At 26.6% G+C, this 17,509-nt stretch overlaps 1 protein-coding gene across 1 annotated transcript; it reads left to right on the forward strand.

The window, feature by feature from the left end:
• The first annotated feature begins 8,122 nt into the window (after window positions 1-8,122).
• LOC119600141 (repressor of RNA polymerase III transcription MAF1 homolog) lies at window positions 8,123-16,229 on the forward strand. Its single transcript, XM_037950230.1, has 3 exons — window positions 8,123-9,833; window positions 15,366-15,643; window positions 15,713-16,229. The coding sequence occupies exons 1-3, from the start codon at window positions 9,477-9,479 to the stop codon at window positions 15,765-15,767; spliced, it is 690 nt and encodes a 229-aa protein (XP_037806158.1). The 5' UTR covers window positions 8,123-9,476; the 3' UTR covers window positions 15,768-16,229.
• The last annotated feature ends 1,280 nt before the right edge of the window (window positions 16,230-17,509 follow it).

The following is a 17,509-nucleotide window of genomic DNA, read 5'->3' on the forward strand; positions in this document are numbered from 1 at the left end:
TTATATAGAAAATTTTCGATAAATTTTCTATTTATATAGAAAATTTTCGATAAATTTTCTATTTATATAGAAAATTTTCGATAAATTTTCTATTTATATAGACAATTTTCGATAAATTTTCTTTTTATATAGAAAATTTTCGATAAATTTTCTATTTATATAGAAAATTTTCGATAAATTTTCTATTTATATAGAAAATTTTCGATAAATTTTCTATTTATATAGAAAATTTTCGATAAATTTTCTATTTATATAGAAAATTTTCGATAAATTTTCTATTTATATAGAAAATTTTCGATAAATTTTCTATTTATATAGAAAATTTTCGATATATAGAAAATTTTCGATAAATTTTCTTTTTATATAGAAAATTTTCGATAAATTTTCTTTTTATATAGAAAATTTTTATTAATTTTCTTTTTATATAGAGAATTTTCGATAAATTTTCTTTTTATATAGAAAATTTTCGATAAATTATCTTTTTATATAAAAATTTTTATTAATTTTCTTTTATATAGACAATTTTCGATAAATTTTCTTTTTATATAGACAATTTTCGATAAATTTTCTTTTTATATAGACAATTTTCGATAAATTTTCTTTTTATATAGAAAATTTCCGATAAATTTTCTTTTTATATAGAAAATTTTCGATAAATTTTATTTTTATATAGACAATTTTCGATAAATTTTCTTTTTATATAGACAATTTTCGATAAATTTTCTTTTTATATAGACAATTTTCGATAAATTTTCTTTTTATAGAAAATCTTCAATAAATTTTCTTTTTATATAGAAAATTTTCGATAAATTTTCTTTTTATATAGAAAATTTTTATTAATTTTCTAATTTTTTATATAGAAAATTTTCGATAAATTTTCTTTTTATAGACAATTTTCGATAAATTTTCTTATGTAGAAAATTTTCGATAAATTTTCTTTTTATATAGAAAATTTTCGATAAATTTTCTATTTATATATAAAATTTTCGATAAATTTTCTATTTATATAGAAAATTTTCGATAAATTTTCTATTTATATAGAAAATTTTCGATAAATTTTCTATTTATATAGAAATTTTTCGATAAATTTTCTATTTATATAGAAATTTTTCGATAAATTTTCTATTTATATAGAAAATTTTCGATAAATTTTCTATTTATATAGAAAATTTTCGATAAATTTTCTATTTATATAGAAAATTTTCGATAAATTTTCTATTTATATAGAAAATTTTCGATAAATTTTCTTTTTATATAGAAAATTTTCGATAAATTTTCTTTTTATATAGAAAATTTTCGATAAATTTTCTTTTTATATAGAAAATTTTCGATAAATTTTCTTTTTATATAGAAAATTTTCGATAAATTTTCTTTTTATATATAAAATTTTCGATAAATTTTCTTTTTATATAGACAATTTTCTATAAATTTTCTTTTTATAGAAAATTTTTGATAAATTTTCGTTTTGTAGAAAATTTTTGATAAATTTTCTTTTTATAGAAAATTTTCGATAAATTTTCTTTTTATAAAAAATTTTCGATAAATTTTTTTTTATAGAAAATTTTCGATAAATTTTCTTTTTATAGAAAATTTTCGATAAATTTTCTTTTTATAAAAAATTTTCGATAAATTTTCTTTTTATAGAAAATTTTCGATAAATTTTCTTTTTATAGACAATTTTCGATAAATTTTCTTTTTATATAGACAATTTTCTATAAATTTTCCTTCTATAGAAAATTTTTGATAAATTTTCTTTTTATAGAAAATTTTCGATAAATTTTCTTTTTATATAGAAAATTTTCAATAAATTTTCTTTTTATATAGAAAATTTTTGATAAATTTTCCTTTTATATAGAAAATTTTGGATAGTTTTTTTTTTAAATAGAAAATTTTCGATAAATTTTCTTTTAGAGAAATTTTTGGATAAATTTTCTTTTAGAGAAATTTTTCGATAAATTTTCTTTTTAGAGCATATATTCGATAAAATTTTCTTTTTAGAGAATATATTCGATAAATTTTCTTTTTATAGAAAATTTTCGTTAAAATTTTCTTTTTATAGAAAATTTTCGTTAAAATTTTCTTTTTGTAGAAAATTTTCGTTAAAATGTTCTTTTTATAGAAAATTTTCGTTAAAATGTTCTTTTTATAGAAAATTTTCTTGAAAATTTTCTTGAAAATTTTCTTTTTATAGAAAAAAGTTTCTTTTAATAGAAAATTTTCCAACTATTTTCTTTTTTTAATTAAAAAAATTAAAATATATCGAACGAAAGGTCATTTCAGCTGATTTATTAATGTTTACCTTGATGTTAATTGTACCGAAATTTATTGTAGCAAATTTATAAAACAATTTACTTAAAAAAATATAATTGTATGTATTATTTTAAAGGTGTAATATTTTTGCTGTAAATAATGTAAACAAATTCCACAGATTTTCCGTTGTTTTTATTTTCTACTCAAACAAGTACTTTTAATAGAATTTTCTTAATCATTTAATAAAGGGTAGAAGAATAATAAATATATTGGATCTTTAATGTTTAAAAATACTTAAATTTTGTTTATATTTGCAGTCAATATCAACAGTATTGTTGTATTCCAATTAAACATTGATATACATAAATTTTTACATTACGATCGATCGTGTACAATAGATTTTCACTTGTTTCAATTGTGTTTCATTTTCAAGTGCTTCCTTTCAAGCACGTGTACGCGGGTGAAGAATTCTTTTCTATAAGTTTGAAAAAAATAATTTTGTATACAAATAGTAAGTTAGTAGTTTAAGCATTTAACCTTTTGATTTTTAGGTGACTATTTGTCTTTCGTGCGAAGAACAAAAGAATTTATTTTTTTAAAGTAAACAAATTTCTTAATTCTATTCTTTTTGTATAAAAATAACAAAAATAGTTGTATTGAAATCATTTAGTGCGCGTAGTATTTGTTGTTAATGAAATTTTATTTACTTAAAATACACAATTAAATTAGAGGAAGTTTATTATTATAAATTATTAGGAAACTCGAGGTTAAATTTTTTTGTTTAGAAATCGCTTTGTACGCCCTCGTACTTTTGATTTGTAAGTTGAAAAAAACGGAAATGATCTTAAGAGGTGTGAGTAATCAACTGATCGATGAGAAGTAATTAAAGAAAACTCCTTCCTTGTTGCGACACTAATGTGACACAAACTATGTAAATATTTATGAAAATTAAATCATTTATTTCTGAATGATTCCTTGTTGAAGATAAACCAATCGATCGGAATAATAAAACAAAATTGCAAACACTCCGATCGAAAAGTGTGACACGCTTGTATAGTCTAGTCTATAGTCTAGTCTATAGTCTAGTCTATAGTCTAGTCTATAGTCTAGTCTATAGTCTAGTCTAGTCTAGTCTAGTCTATAGTCTAGTCTGTAGTCTAGTCTATAGTCTAGTCTATAGTCTAGTCTATAGTCTAGTCTATAGTCTAGTCTATAGTCCAGTCTATAGTCTAGTCTATAGTCTAGTCTATAGTCTAGTCTATAGTCTAGTCTATAGTCTAGTCTATAGTCTAGTCTATAGTCTAGTCTATAGTCTAGTCTATAGTCTAGTCTATAGTCTAGTCTATAGTCTAGTCTATAGTCTAGTCTATAGTCTAGTCTATAGTCTAGTCTATAGTCTAGTCTATAGTCTAGTCTATAGTCTAGTCTATAGTCTAGTCTATAGTCTAGTCTATAGTCTAGTCTATAGTCTAGTCTATAGTCTAGTCTATAGTCTAGTCTATAGTCTATAGTCTAGTCTATAGTCTAGTCTATAGTCTAGTCTATAGTCTATAGTCTAGTCTATAGTCTAGTCTATAGTCTAGTCTATAGTCTAGTCTATAGTCTAGTCTATAGTCTAGTCTATAGTCTAGTCTATAGTCTAGTCTATAGTCTAGTCTATAGTCTAGTCTATAGTCTAGTCTATAGTCTAGTCTATAGTCTAGTCTATAGTCTAGTCTATAGTCTAGTCTATAGTCTAGTCTATAGTCTAGTCTATAGTCTAGTCTATAGTCTAGTCTATAGTCTAGTCTATAGTCTAGTCTATAGTCTAGTCTATAGTCTAGTCTATAGTCTAGTCTATAGTCTAGTCTATAGTCTAGTCCAACGGTTCCCAAAAGGGGGTCCGCGAAGACGAACGAAAAAAATCATGAATAAAAAATATTCTCTATATGTTAGAAAATATTAAAAATATCTCCAAATTTTTCATAAATACTAAAATACACAATTTTTATTCAATAATCCCAGATTTGTTGGTGACTTTTTGAATTTTATTGTTTCGGTCGTTTATCAGGATGAAGCTAGGCCCTACAAATTTAATGTTTCACTTTTATAAAGTAAAGTATTACGTGATTTGTAATTTTTATAAATGTATATGTATCGAAATAAATGTTTTTATATCAGACGGATAATGATTTGCCTTAGAATTAAATAATGATACTGGTATCCCGGAATATGAAGTTAGGTCACATTTCATAATATTTTTTTAAATTGTAAGCAAAAGTGTTAATCTAGTTAATTTTAAATACACTGGTTTCCCGGTTTAACGAATACTCAGTTTAGCGAATTCGGGATTTAACTAACGGCCAAATTTTTTCCATTGAATACCTTATATTACGAATAAATGAGTAAATGTTGTACTAGATATAACGAATTTCTAAATAATTTTTTATAAAAAGTGATGAAAGTTATATAAAAAGAGCACTAAACTTTATAATTATCGAAAAGACTTAATAAATCGAGATTCTAAATCCAACTAAATGGATACACAGTTTGAAATTCAAAAAATCTTACAATAGAAATTAAATTTACATATAAAAAATAATTTTCTGAAACATGATTTTTAAAAGAAGATGTACATTTTAACGTACAAATCTTTAATTAAAGGAATATTGTGATTATTTTCAAAATACAAAGAGAAATAGCATTTTATTTGTTTGTTCATTACAATTATATTCTAACCTAATTTACCGAGCAGGGTGACGATGACCATACTCCCGTTGTAGTGTAGCAGATCAAAATCTCTGGTGGTAATCGAACCCACAACCCCCAGACTGACAGGCCAGCACTGGCCTACCCCCTTTCGGGGAATTGTTTTTCAACAAAATTAATCGAAAATATTCAGAATTTTACACATGGGAATAAAATCCATTTATCTAACTTAAAAAATGTCTTTCTTGAAATGTTTAATTTTGGTTTGTTAATAATTTTAACGAAAAATGTTTTTATATTTTTCACACTGAAAAAAACTGCATAGAAATGGTCACAATCTATATGAACGCATTAAAACGGTTATAACAAATAAACTTCCTACCTTCTATTACCACATTTTTATCGTTAAATCATAGAAAAATTGTTATTCGGTTTAACGAATTTTTCGTTTTTACTAATGGGCCTTACATTATATCTTTCGTTAAACCGGGAAACCACTGTATAAATATTCCATTCCGACAGATTTTAACTTCATTTTGTTGTCCAATATTATTAAATCAACATTAGAAAATTCATAGCGTTTTGCGTAAATAGTCAAAACCACGCAGTAAAATAATTCGTAGGTATTTTAAAATTCAAATTTAAGATCCAAATTCACAGTACATTCGCAAAGAGTTCAAGTCATATTTTATGTGGGTAACACATTCCGCAACAACATCGAAGAAGTCTAACTTTCACATATTTTCCCGAAAACTTAGCTTACATACTCAGCTCACTCCTATGCAATCGCAAAAAAATTTAGAAACAGACTCTTAAGCACATGTCGACAATACTTGATAAAGAAACCTTTTCGCTACCTTGACGAGAAATGAACATGAAAGCTCTCACGATCATAAAATTAAACATCATGTTAGAAGTCAAAGTATAACTTAGAAGTCATTCTATATTTAAAACCATGCAATTGAAAACATCTCCGAAATACTAAATATTCTCAATGTACGGGAATATTTTATAGGGTTTATGGACCAGGACTAAGACAATTTTCGGATGAACAATTATTTATAACAATAAGATATCAAAATATGTATGGGGGTCCGTGAAATTAAATAAATTCCTCAAGGGGTGCACGAAGTAAAAACGGTGGGAACCGCTGGTCTAGTCTATAGTCTAGTCTATAGTCTAGTCTATAGTCTAGTCTATAGTCTAGTCTATAGTCTAGTCTATAGTCTAGTCTATAGTCTAGTCTATAGTCTAGTCTATAGTCTAGTCTATAGTCTAGTCTATAGTCTAGTCTATAGTCTAGTCTATAGTCTAGTCTATAGTCTAGTCTATAGTCTAGTCTATAGTCTAGTCTATAGTCTAGTCTATAGTCTAGTCTATAGTCTAGTCTATAGTCTAGTCTATAGTCTAGTCTATAGTCTAGTCTATAGTCTAGTCTATAGTCTAGTCTATAGTCTAGTCTATAGTCTAGTCTATAGTCTAGTCTATAGTCTAGTCTATAGTCTAGTCTATAGTCTAGTCTATAGTCTAGTCTATAGTCTAGTCTATAGTCTAGTCTATAGTCTAGTCTATAGTCTAGTCTATAGTCTAGTCTATAGTCTAGTCTATAGTCTAGTCTATAGTCTAGTCTATAGTCTAGTCTATAGTCTAGTCTATAGTCTAGTCTATAGTCTAGTCTATAGTCTAGTCTATAGTCTAGTCTATAGTCTAGTCTATAGTCTAGTCTATAGTCTAGTCTATAGTCTAGTCTATAGTCTAGTCTATAGTCTAGTCTATAGTCTAGTCTATAGTCTAGTCTATAGTCTAGTCTATTGTATAGTTTAAAGTCTACTCTATAGTCTAGACTAGAGTCTAGTTTAGTCTATAGTATAGTCTAGTCTATTGTATAGTTTATAGTCTACTCTATAGTCTAGACTAGAGTCTACTCTATAGTCTGCTCTATAGTCTAGTCTCTAGTTTAGTCTATGGTTTAGTATAGTCTATAGTTGAGTCTAGTCTATGGTTTAGTCTAGTCTATAGTCTCGTCTAGTCTACAGTGTAGTTCTATAGTGAGTGGTTCAGTTGAAATCTCCAATTTATTAGAATTTTGTATTTATTTTTAAGGCGTTTTTTAAATATGACGTTTTTTTGCGGTTTTTTGTAATATATGATTTAATGAGATATGGTGAAGAAAATGGCAACAAAATGATTGGCTACGAATTAGACTATTGATTAGTTAAAGATTTAACCAAAAGATTGATATGTCTATGAACTTGCTTATTTACTAATCTAGAATTAAATATTCTATCACTCTTCAAATACTAGTCTATTGGCTAATCTATGAATTAGTGTATTGATTAGTTGAAGAGCTAATCAATAGACTATAACTATTGACTAGTCTATGAATAAGTATTGTAGGTATATGAACTGGTCTATTGACTAGTCTAGGACTGACTGGTCTATTGGGTAGTCTGTGTTATAGTTTATGAACTACAACTCTAAAAGGACCAATCTGTTGACAAATTTAAGGACATGTAGAAGAACATGTCACAGCAATAGGGCATTTAATGTGGGCATGAGACAATTATGCACAGAAGTTCAAGAATTTGCGTGTGTAATTTACATATTTCTTAGAACAAATTATTTTTGTGAAATTTTACAAGGATTTTTAATCGGGTTATTAAAAATTAACAGATTTTCTGTTATGGTTGTTAACAACAATAGTTCTTTATTTTTAATTTGCAATTAAAAAATAATAATACTTACATTATTGGCTGTTTTATTTGAGAAAATGTGTGTTTTATTTATATTACTACACAATGAATTGCACTAGAAAAAGCGCGAAACAAATGAAAAAGTTTAACAAATGTCATTTAAATAGTGTTGCCAGACATTAAGATTAGAGATGTATGTGGTACTACAAAATTAATTTAAAATTTGATTATTAACAAATTAATTAACTATCTTGGAGATGCTCTCACATCTAGAAACTTTCTATATTGAAAATTAAAAATACTTAATAATAAATAAATTTAGTTTATTATTTGAAATTAAAAAAAGCTTTAATTTATTTTATTTTATTTTTAACGGACAAAAATATTAAAATACAACCATGTTACTGCTACTGTCAATTTTGCAACTCTGATGGTTACTCACCGAACAAAAAGTAATTATTTCCCGCTATTATATGACTCACTCCACTATCAAGTAGTTGTATAAAGTAACGATTGCGATAGAAAATTTCTACAATCAATAAATTTCGACATCAAGTTTTTCGTTGCGCTAAAAAATTTTACAAATATCAAAGTTCAAGCAAGAGAAAAATATCTCGCAACAATTTAAAAAAATAACTACAACTATAAATAGCAAGGAAAATAAAAGAAAAATAAGAAATATACAAAGAAAAAGCTCAATATATTAACGAGGGCGGTAGAGAAGAAAGAAAATACTAAGTTTCTTTTTTTATAAACTGAAAAATTTTATATAATAGGTGATTTTATAAAACTACGAGAATGTCTTTATTACGATTATTTGCAAATATGTATGATATGGATTTTGTAGAACATTTATAAAACACAAAGTGTTTGGGAATAAAAGTGTATAAAAGGTGTTTTCGATTATTTAATAACGAAAACACAAAAACAAAGAAATCTTTTTAAAAAAAAAGTTAATTATAATAAACAAAAACAGTGTGTGTATTAAGTGAAATCAAGGGCAAACGCACCGATTAACAAAAATACAAAAACCTAACAAACCAGAAAGAAAAAAACTATACCAAGACGCCATTTTGAAAAGTATAAACCATACACAAAACAGGATTTTGTTGTGAATCAATCAAGCAAAAACCATTAATAAACGTAAAAATATCCAATTAGAATTCTGTAGAGCGGCGAGAGAAATCAAACATTTCGGTAGATTCCTCTTTTGTGACTAGTGTAATGTTTACTAAGCAACACCACAAACAACAACAACAGCAACCAAAATCGAACAACATTTACAGAATAAACGACAAAAGAGCAGCAGTTAAGAAAAGAATCCTCGTCCATCCCTCGACCATGTTCAGAAACTTCAATTGCCAATTGACGACCTACTCATCATCGATAACGGCAATGAACAACTGTAATAGACAAAGCGCTGCCCTTAGAATCATTTGCCAGCAACCGTGGTTTATAAGAGTCCAAGCCTAAGTAGTGACAGCGACCTTTTAATCTTTTAAATTGATCGAAAACAACAAAATTTAACCTTTTTCCAAGGTTCAAGGTCGTACTGTCCTCTTAACTTAGATTGTTAAGTTATATGCATCGTTAAAAACAAGGATTTCAACACAAACAAATAAATAAATAAATATCTTTAAAATTACCAGAACAAATTATTAAACGAACAAAAAGTTCCATTTGACTAGATTTTCACTAGTAATTGGTGGCGCCACAACGATCAAAAAAGTAAGTTTCTATAGGAGCTTTGATCGTTCTAAAAGGATTTTACCTGAAACGTAACTTCCTTTCGTTTTGTTGGCAAAAAGCTTATAGACGTCCAGAACTTTAAAACCAATTAGCAATATGAAACTTTTGGAAAGTTCTCGCTTTGAAGCCATTAATAATGCCTTGTCCATTGGCTCGGGCAGTAGCACCATTTTTGGACGCATAGAGTCCTACTCTTGCAAAATGGTTGCCGCTGATAAAGCTTTGTACAAGCGCTTTACGGCTGAGACTCACGGCTATGGACCGCATGATTTGCAGGCTCTATCGCCACCCCAAACATTGGTTGATATGTCGCCGAATTTCCATCGCAACAATAGCCAGTCGGGGGATGAGGGTGTCATTTTGTGTGACACTATATCGCGCAAGACTTTATTCTATTTGATTGCTACTTTGAATGCATCATTTGAACCAGATTATGATTTTTCGGATGCAAAGGTAAGAATTTTAAAAGATTATTTTTTGTATTTCATATTATTTCAGGTTTTTGTATGCGGTAAAGTAAGGGGATACAAAGCCATTTAGACAGAAATGTGTGAATTTTATGATTATTTTTGCTTTATTAGTTAATGAAATATGTTACAGTTCATGATTTTGTTTAGCTATTTGCAAATAATGTATAATTTGCTATTTTTCCATTAGAACCACAATGATTTTAAAATATATATCATACACTAGTGGTCAACTAATTAGAATAATCGCTAACAATACAAGTTTAATAAAACAAAACTATTTAGCCAAACTGTTTTCATATTTATCGAAAATTTTCTATAAAAAGAAAAGTTATCGAAAATTTTCTATAAAAATAAAGTTTAGTTTAAAAGGGTTGTATGCCAAGGTTTACATCCCCTCAAAGAAAACTTATCGTAAATTTTCAATAAAAATAAATTTTATCGTAAATTTTCTATAAAAGAAAAATTTAGGTTTTTTAAACATTCTATAAAAACAGAATTTAACAAAATTATTTATCTGTAATTCATCAAAAATTTTGTCGCTATTCAGTTGTCCCTCAATGTATATTTTTTAATATGCCATACAACCGCTCTTGATAGTAGTTTAACTTTATATTCATTGTCTGTTTTAAATAATAATCATTTTGCTAAACAAAGAACTTGTTCCTTATATTATAATGAATGCATTATATTATTATAAGTTTAGGAATCAAAATTTAGCTAAATAATTAAAAAGAATTTTATTTTTATATGTTAAAAATATATATGAATACAAAATAATATACATATGTTTATTGTAGGTCAAATAAATAACACTCAGTAATTTGATGTTTTTGGTTACTTTTGTATTTTTATTTTAAAATTTAATCACGTATTTTGTTTATAATGTATGTATAGATAGAGCCCCAGAATTTAAACAGTTTTATTAAAATTATTATATTTCCTTTTTTTCACCTTTATAGAACGATGACTCGTTTTGTTATCAATTATTATAGTAATTTTGTACAGTTGTGTTTATTTCTAAAGAAAATGATAAACGCTTAGCAAATTCTGAATATAATATAGCGTAAAATTAGTTGTAGTAAAAAGAGCGAAAGTTGTGTAAAATTAGCTTTTAGAGACTTTGTAAAATTGGCGCAATTTCATTTAAAAGCTTTTTAATTTTTTAAACAACTTTTATGCTAATTTATGATTGAGTAATAGTTTTCTGAAATCATGGATATTTTTTTTTTTTAATTTATAAACTGACTTTATTATTAATTATTGTTGTAAATATGTTGCTGTAATAATTATTATAATTTTTATAATTTAACTTATTTTACTAGTCACTGTTTGTTTTATTTATAGAAAGTAAGTTTTTTTTTTTTTGATAGGCGCTAAGGTTTTTTTCTTGTTTTGTTTTGCTTCAATAAACTTAAAGGTAATTGAACTTTATAGCAAACACTATTTCCACTAGTCTATAGTCTAGTCTATAGTCTAGTCTATAGTCTAGTCTATAGTCTATAGTCTAGTCTATAGTCTAGTCTATAGTCTAGTCTATAGTCTAGTCTATAGTCTAGTCTATAGTCTAGTCTATAGTCTAGTCTATAGTCTAGTCTATAGTCTAGTCTATAGTCTAGTCTATAGTCTAGTCTATAGTTTAGTCTATAGTCTAGTCTATAGTCTAGTCTATAATCTAGTCTATAGTCTAGTCTATAGTCTAGTCTATAGTCTAGTCTATAGTCTATAGTCTAGTCTATAGTCTAGTCTATAGTCTAGTCTATAGTCTAGTCTATAGTCTAGTCTATAGTCTAGTCTATAGTCTAGTCTATAGTCTAGTCTATAGTCTAGTCTATAGTCTAGTCTATAGTCTAGTCTATAGTCTAGTCTATAGTCTAGTCTATAGTCTAGTCTATAGTCTAGTCTATAGTCTAGTCTATAGTCTAGTCTATAGTCTAGTCTATAGTCTAGTCTATAGTCTAGTCTATAGTCTAGTCTATAGTCTAGTCTATAGTCTAGTCTATAGTCTAGTCTATAGTCTAGTCTATAGTCTAGTCTATAGCCTAGTCTAGTATATAGTCTAGTCTATAGTCTAGTCTATAGTCTAGTCTATAGTCTAGTCTATAGTCTAGTCTATAGTCTAGTCTATAGTCTATTCTATAGTCTAGTCTATAGTCTAGTCTATAGTCTAGTCTATAGTCTATTCTATAGTCTAGTCTATAGTCTAGTCTATAGTCTAGTCTATAGTCTAGTCTATAGTCTAGTCCTATAGTCTAGTCTATAGTCTAGTCTATAGTCTAGTCTATAGTCTAGTCTATAGTCTAGTCTATAGTCTAGTCTATAGTCTAGTCTATAGTCTAGTCTATAGTCTAGTCTATAGTCTAGTCTATAGTCTAGTCTATAGTCTAGTCTATAGTCTAGTCTATAGTCTAGTCTATAGTTAGTAGTCTATAGTTAGTCTATAGTCTAGTCTATAGTTAGTCTATAGTCTAGTCTATAGTCTAGTCTATAGTCTAGTCTATAATCTAGTCTATAGTCTAGTCTATAGTCTAGTCTATAGTCTAGTCTATAGTCTAGTCTATTGTCTAGTCTATAGTCTAGTCTATTGTCTAGTCTATAGTGTAGTCTAGTCTATAGTTAGTCTAGTCTAGTCTATAGTCTAGTCTATAGTCTAGTCTATAGTCTAGTCTATAGTCTAGTCTACAGTCTAGTCTATAGTCTAGTCTACAGTCTTCTATAGTAGTCTAGTCTAGTCTATAGTCTAGTCTATAGTCTAGTCCTATAGTAGTCTAGTCATAGTCTAGTCTATAGTCTAGTCTATAGTCTAGTCTATAGTCTAGTCTATAGTCTAGTCTATAGTCTAGTCTATAGTCTAGTCTATAGTCTAGTCTATAGTCTAGTCTATAGTCTAGTCTATAGTCTAGTCTATAGTCTAGTCTATAGTCTAGTCTATAGTCTAGTCTATAGTCTAGTCTATAGTCTAGTCTCTAGTCTAGTCTAAGTCTAGTCTATAGTCTTCTATAGTCTTCTATAGTCTAGTCTATAGTCTAGTCTATAGTCTAGTCTATAGTCTAGTCTATTATAGTCTATAGTCTAGTCTATAGTCTAGTCTATAGTCTAGTCTATAGTCTAGTCTATAGTCTAGTCTATAGTCTAGTCTATAGTCTAGTCTATAGTCTAGTCTATAGTCTAGTCTATAGTCTAGTCTATAGTCTAGTCTATAGTCTAGTCTATAGTCTAGTCTATAGTCTAGTCTATAGTCTAGTCTATAGTCTAGTCTATAGTCTAGTCTATAGTCTAGTCTATAGTCTAGTCTATAGTCTAGTCTATAGTCTAGTCTATAGTCTAGTCTATAGTCTAGTCTATAGTCTAGTCTATAATCTAGTCTATAGTCTAGTTCTATAGTCTAGTCTATAGTCTAGTCTATAGTCTAGTCTATAGTCTAGTCTATAGTCTAGTCTATAGTCTAGTCTATAGTCTAGTCTATAGTCTAGTCTATAGTCTATCTAATCTATCTATAGTCTAATCTATAATAGAGCGGAAAACTAGTTCAATACTTTAAAACCTAAAAATTACAATTTTTGTTAAAGTTAATACTATTTAAAAATTTCAATTTTCCATGCCTGATCTGCACTACTTATGACTAAAGTTACATTTCTATAATAGTTTTCATTACATACAAAGTTGTTATTATAAAAACACGAGCAATTTTTAAAGAGAAGCAATTATTGATAAGTGTGCAAACCTTTATATATATACATATACCTATATATTTTAACAATTATTGCATAACAGGAATAATATTTGAAATAGAAAACAAAATATTAGAAAAATAAACAATTTGCGTAATGCGATAATTTGTTTTCAAAACAAATACATACTTAGCTATTTCTTGTTTTGCTTTTATGGTTGCCAAAAAATCGTTGTTTTTGTTTCACTTTATATATTCTTTTCAAAGTCAAAACAAGCAACAAGAATTCGTATTCTTGTTTCGTAGAATTTGTTTTTTAATTCTATAACAAAAACAACAAAGTATTTGTGTGTCTATGTTTATATGTAAATAAGTGGTTGTAGTCTTATTTATAAACAAATTAACCCATTTATGAGATTTAGCATATATACAGGCATTTATTTTAAGAAAATTAGAAAAAAATGATTTATTTATCTCCTTGATTTTATTTATAAAATATTCATATTCATGACAGAACCTGTAAATTGTAAATAAGTACAGAAGTCGAAGTGCTTTACGCGAACTACTACCACCACTGGTTCCTGAATTTACCCTGACAAAGCAGGAAAATTCAATGGTATCACTAGTATCCATCTCCATTCAACCACTCTAGGAATACGGGAGGGTGGGTGATATCCACATACTCCTACATTCACTCCGTATTATATATACTTGACACCAACGCATTACCAACTCTAAGTTCCACAGTCATTCCTCTGCGAAGTATCTGTTGTCTCGGCAACTATACCGCATTTATCCCAATATATATTTAGATTTCACCGTGTATAAGTCCTTTAACCAAAATTCTCTTCCAGCAGGTTTGCTACCTTTTTGTCGTTGTTTAATTTTTAGATTCAATTTTGTTTCCACGATTAGGCACTTAAGCCTTCACGGGTTCTGACAAACTGGCTTACAACAACAGAACTTCAACACTATAAAAAAATTAAATTTTTTGTGAATTTTAAATGTAGTTTTAGTAAATAAGCTTTTCAAGATAAGTTCGAAAATTCGAAGTTATGTTCGAAAAATTTTTAAAACTGCTAAAATAATGTCTAAATCTTGAGGATTCATAAAAATATAATTTTAGTTTTATTTGAGGTAAACTTCTTGCATTTTCGAATTTCGAACTTAAAAATTTTAAAAATAATTTTCAAATTTTCATGAATTTTATATGTAATTCCATTTAGATTAAAAATAAGCTTTTTTAGATAAGTTCGAAGTTAAAATTATAGTTTTAGGTTTATTTCAGGTTAATTCTTGCATTTTCGAATTTCTAACTAAAAAATTTTGAGAAAATTTATATATTTTTTTTTTAATTTTAAAAGTATTTTTATTAAAGTTTCAGAAAATAAGCTTTTTTGATAAGTTCGAAAATTCGAAGTTAAGTTCGAAAATTTTTTAAAACTGCTAAAATAATCACAAAATTATTAGAATTGAGGAAATGATAAGTTTAGTTTTATTAGAGATGAATTTCTTACATTTTCGAAAAAAAATTTAAAATTTTAATGAATTTGATATGTTCGGAAATTCAAAGTTATGTTCGAATAATCTCTGAATTAGGAGGATTGAGAAAATTATAGTTTTAAATTTATTTAAGGTAATTTTCTTATATTTTTCTAATTTCGAACTTAAAAATAATGAAACATATTTTAAAAATTTTCATATACATATTTGGAAATTTTTTTAAAACGTTTTCAAAATTTAAGCGTTTTTATACAATTCGTTTAAATTCAAACTTAATATATTAATATTTTTTAACTTGAACTTTTCGCATTGAATTTCATCATATCCCTTTTTCTATCTTTGCAGAGTCATGAATTTAGTAAGGAACCGTCACTACAATGGGTTATGAATTCGGTTCATTCAAATTTATCGGCTTTAGCTGGTGACCAATATCAAGGATTACGTCAACCATTATGGTCGGCCATTGATGATGAAATCAATTTGCAGGAATGTGACATTTATAGTTATAATCCTGATTTGAGTTCGGATCCTTTCGGTGAGCCCGGCTGCTTATGGTCATTCAATTATTTCTTCTACAATAAGAAATTGAAACGTATTGTTTTCTTTACATGTCGTGCTGTAAAGTAAGTTTAAGCTCTTTCCATAACTAAATGATTGTTTCTGATTGTATTAAATATTTATTTTAATTTTAGTTCTTTATATGCCGGTGAAACTTCAGATTTCTCCATGGAAGAAGAAGGCTATTAAATTTAGCAATATAAATAAAACTGTAATACATATACAGTCACAGCTAGCTGTTTACCTATTAATGTCACACAATATTTTTTAACCCAAACAATACAATTTGTGTCACCTACAAAAAAAATCACACTGATGTTTTATATAAGTTTGCTGCAAAAAAAACTAATAATAAAAAAGCAAAGAAAGCAAAACTAAAAAAACCCTACTACCCATTCAAGTAAATGGTAGTTATACATAAATATTTAACCTGAAAAAATGATCCTTATGTTTGAAATCTTTAACTTGTTGGTGTATTTATGGGCTCGAAGGCAGGTGAGAGCTGCGGTGTGAGAATTCGTGCCTCTAAGTACACGCGATGCCAATTGAATTATTAAATATTATATCTATTATTATTATTATTCTATATATTATTTTCTTTTATTTTTAAATATATTTTGCTCCTGATAACATAAAAATATTAAAAAAAAACTATAAATAGGTTTAAGATTTTCTCTGAAAAAAAAGTAATTTGAAACTTAAGTAATCAACTAAAATGAATTCAATTACATAAATATATATATTAATTAAATCTTTAAAAAAGTAACACTAACAGTAAACGTTACAAAACTAGTTTTCTTTACATATTCCCTGATTGTTTTTTAACATTAACTTTTAATTATTAGCCACAAAGTTGAGTTTATCCCCAGTATTCACTTTCTCGCAAGGAATTTTTATACAAATTTTAAAAATAAATCTTCCTTATGAGATTCTAAGTACGGAGTTATAAACTTTTCTTTTGTAATTTACTTCCTATTGTCTTGCTTTCTATAAGTTACATATTTTTAACGTTTTTTTTTAACTTTATTTTTTTTTTTTAATTATTAAAATGCTCTAGAGATTTTGTCTCATTTGCAATCTAAAAAAATATATATGCAACTAATACATTTATGTTATTATTTTTAATTAAAATTTTCAAATATTGCAATTCAAATACTATCAATTACAACTATATTAATATTATTACTACTATAAAAAAATATGGCTTCAAATAAAAATAGATTTAAATCCTAAAAAAATTGTTATTTTCGTATGTGCTTTCTTTAATAAAGGTAGACCATCTATACAGGTGGTCCAATATCAATTTCAAATAGTGGTAAAAATATCCTTGTATAGGTTCTCGTATAGCCAAAAAGTATTAAAATCTCTTTCTACAGATTTTCGTTCACTCGGAAACCTAGATAGAATGGTAGATAGACAGATGGATAGATAGATAAATAGATAGATAGATCGATATATAGAGAGACAGAAAGGTAGATAGACAGATAGATATATATATATAGATAGATAGATAGATAGATAGATAGATAGATAGATAGAAAGATAGAGAGATAGAAAGGAAGATAGATAGATAGATGGATAGAGAGATAAATAGATAGATAGATAGATAGATAGATGGATAGATAGATAGATACATAGATAGATAGATAGATAGATAGATAGATAGATAGATAGATAGATAGATAGATATGTATATAGATAGATAGATAGATAGATAGATATGTATATAGATAGATAGATAGATAGATAGATAGATAGATAGATAGATAGATAGATAGATAGATGGATAGATAGATAGATAGATAGATAGATAGATAGATAGATAGATAGATAAATAGATAGATAAATAGATAGATGGATAGATAGATTGATAAATAGTTAGACATGCAGACAGACAGACAGACTGGTAGACATACAAACACATAGAAATA

This window comes from Lucilia sericata, unplaced genomic scaffold (assembly GCF_015586225.1).
Source record: "Lucilia sericata isolate MDLA Ls3-8-SP2 unplaced genomic scaffold, ASM1558622v1 Contig000105F_arrow, whole genome shotgun sequence".
NCBI lineage: Eukaryota > Metazoa > Arthropoda > Insecta > Diptera > Calliphoridae > Lucilia > Lucilia sericata.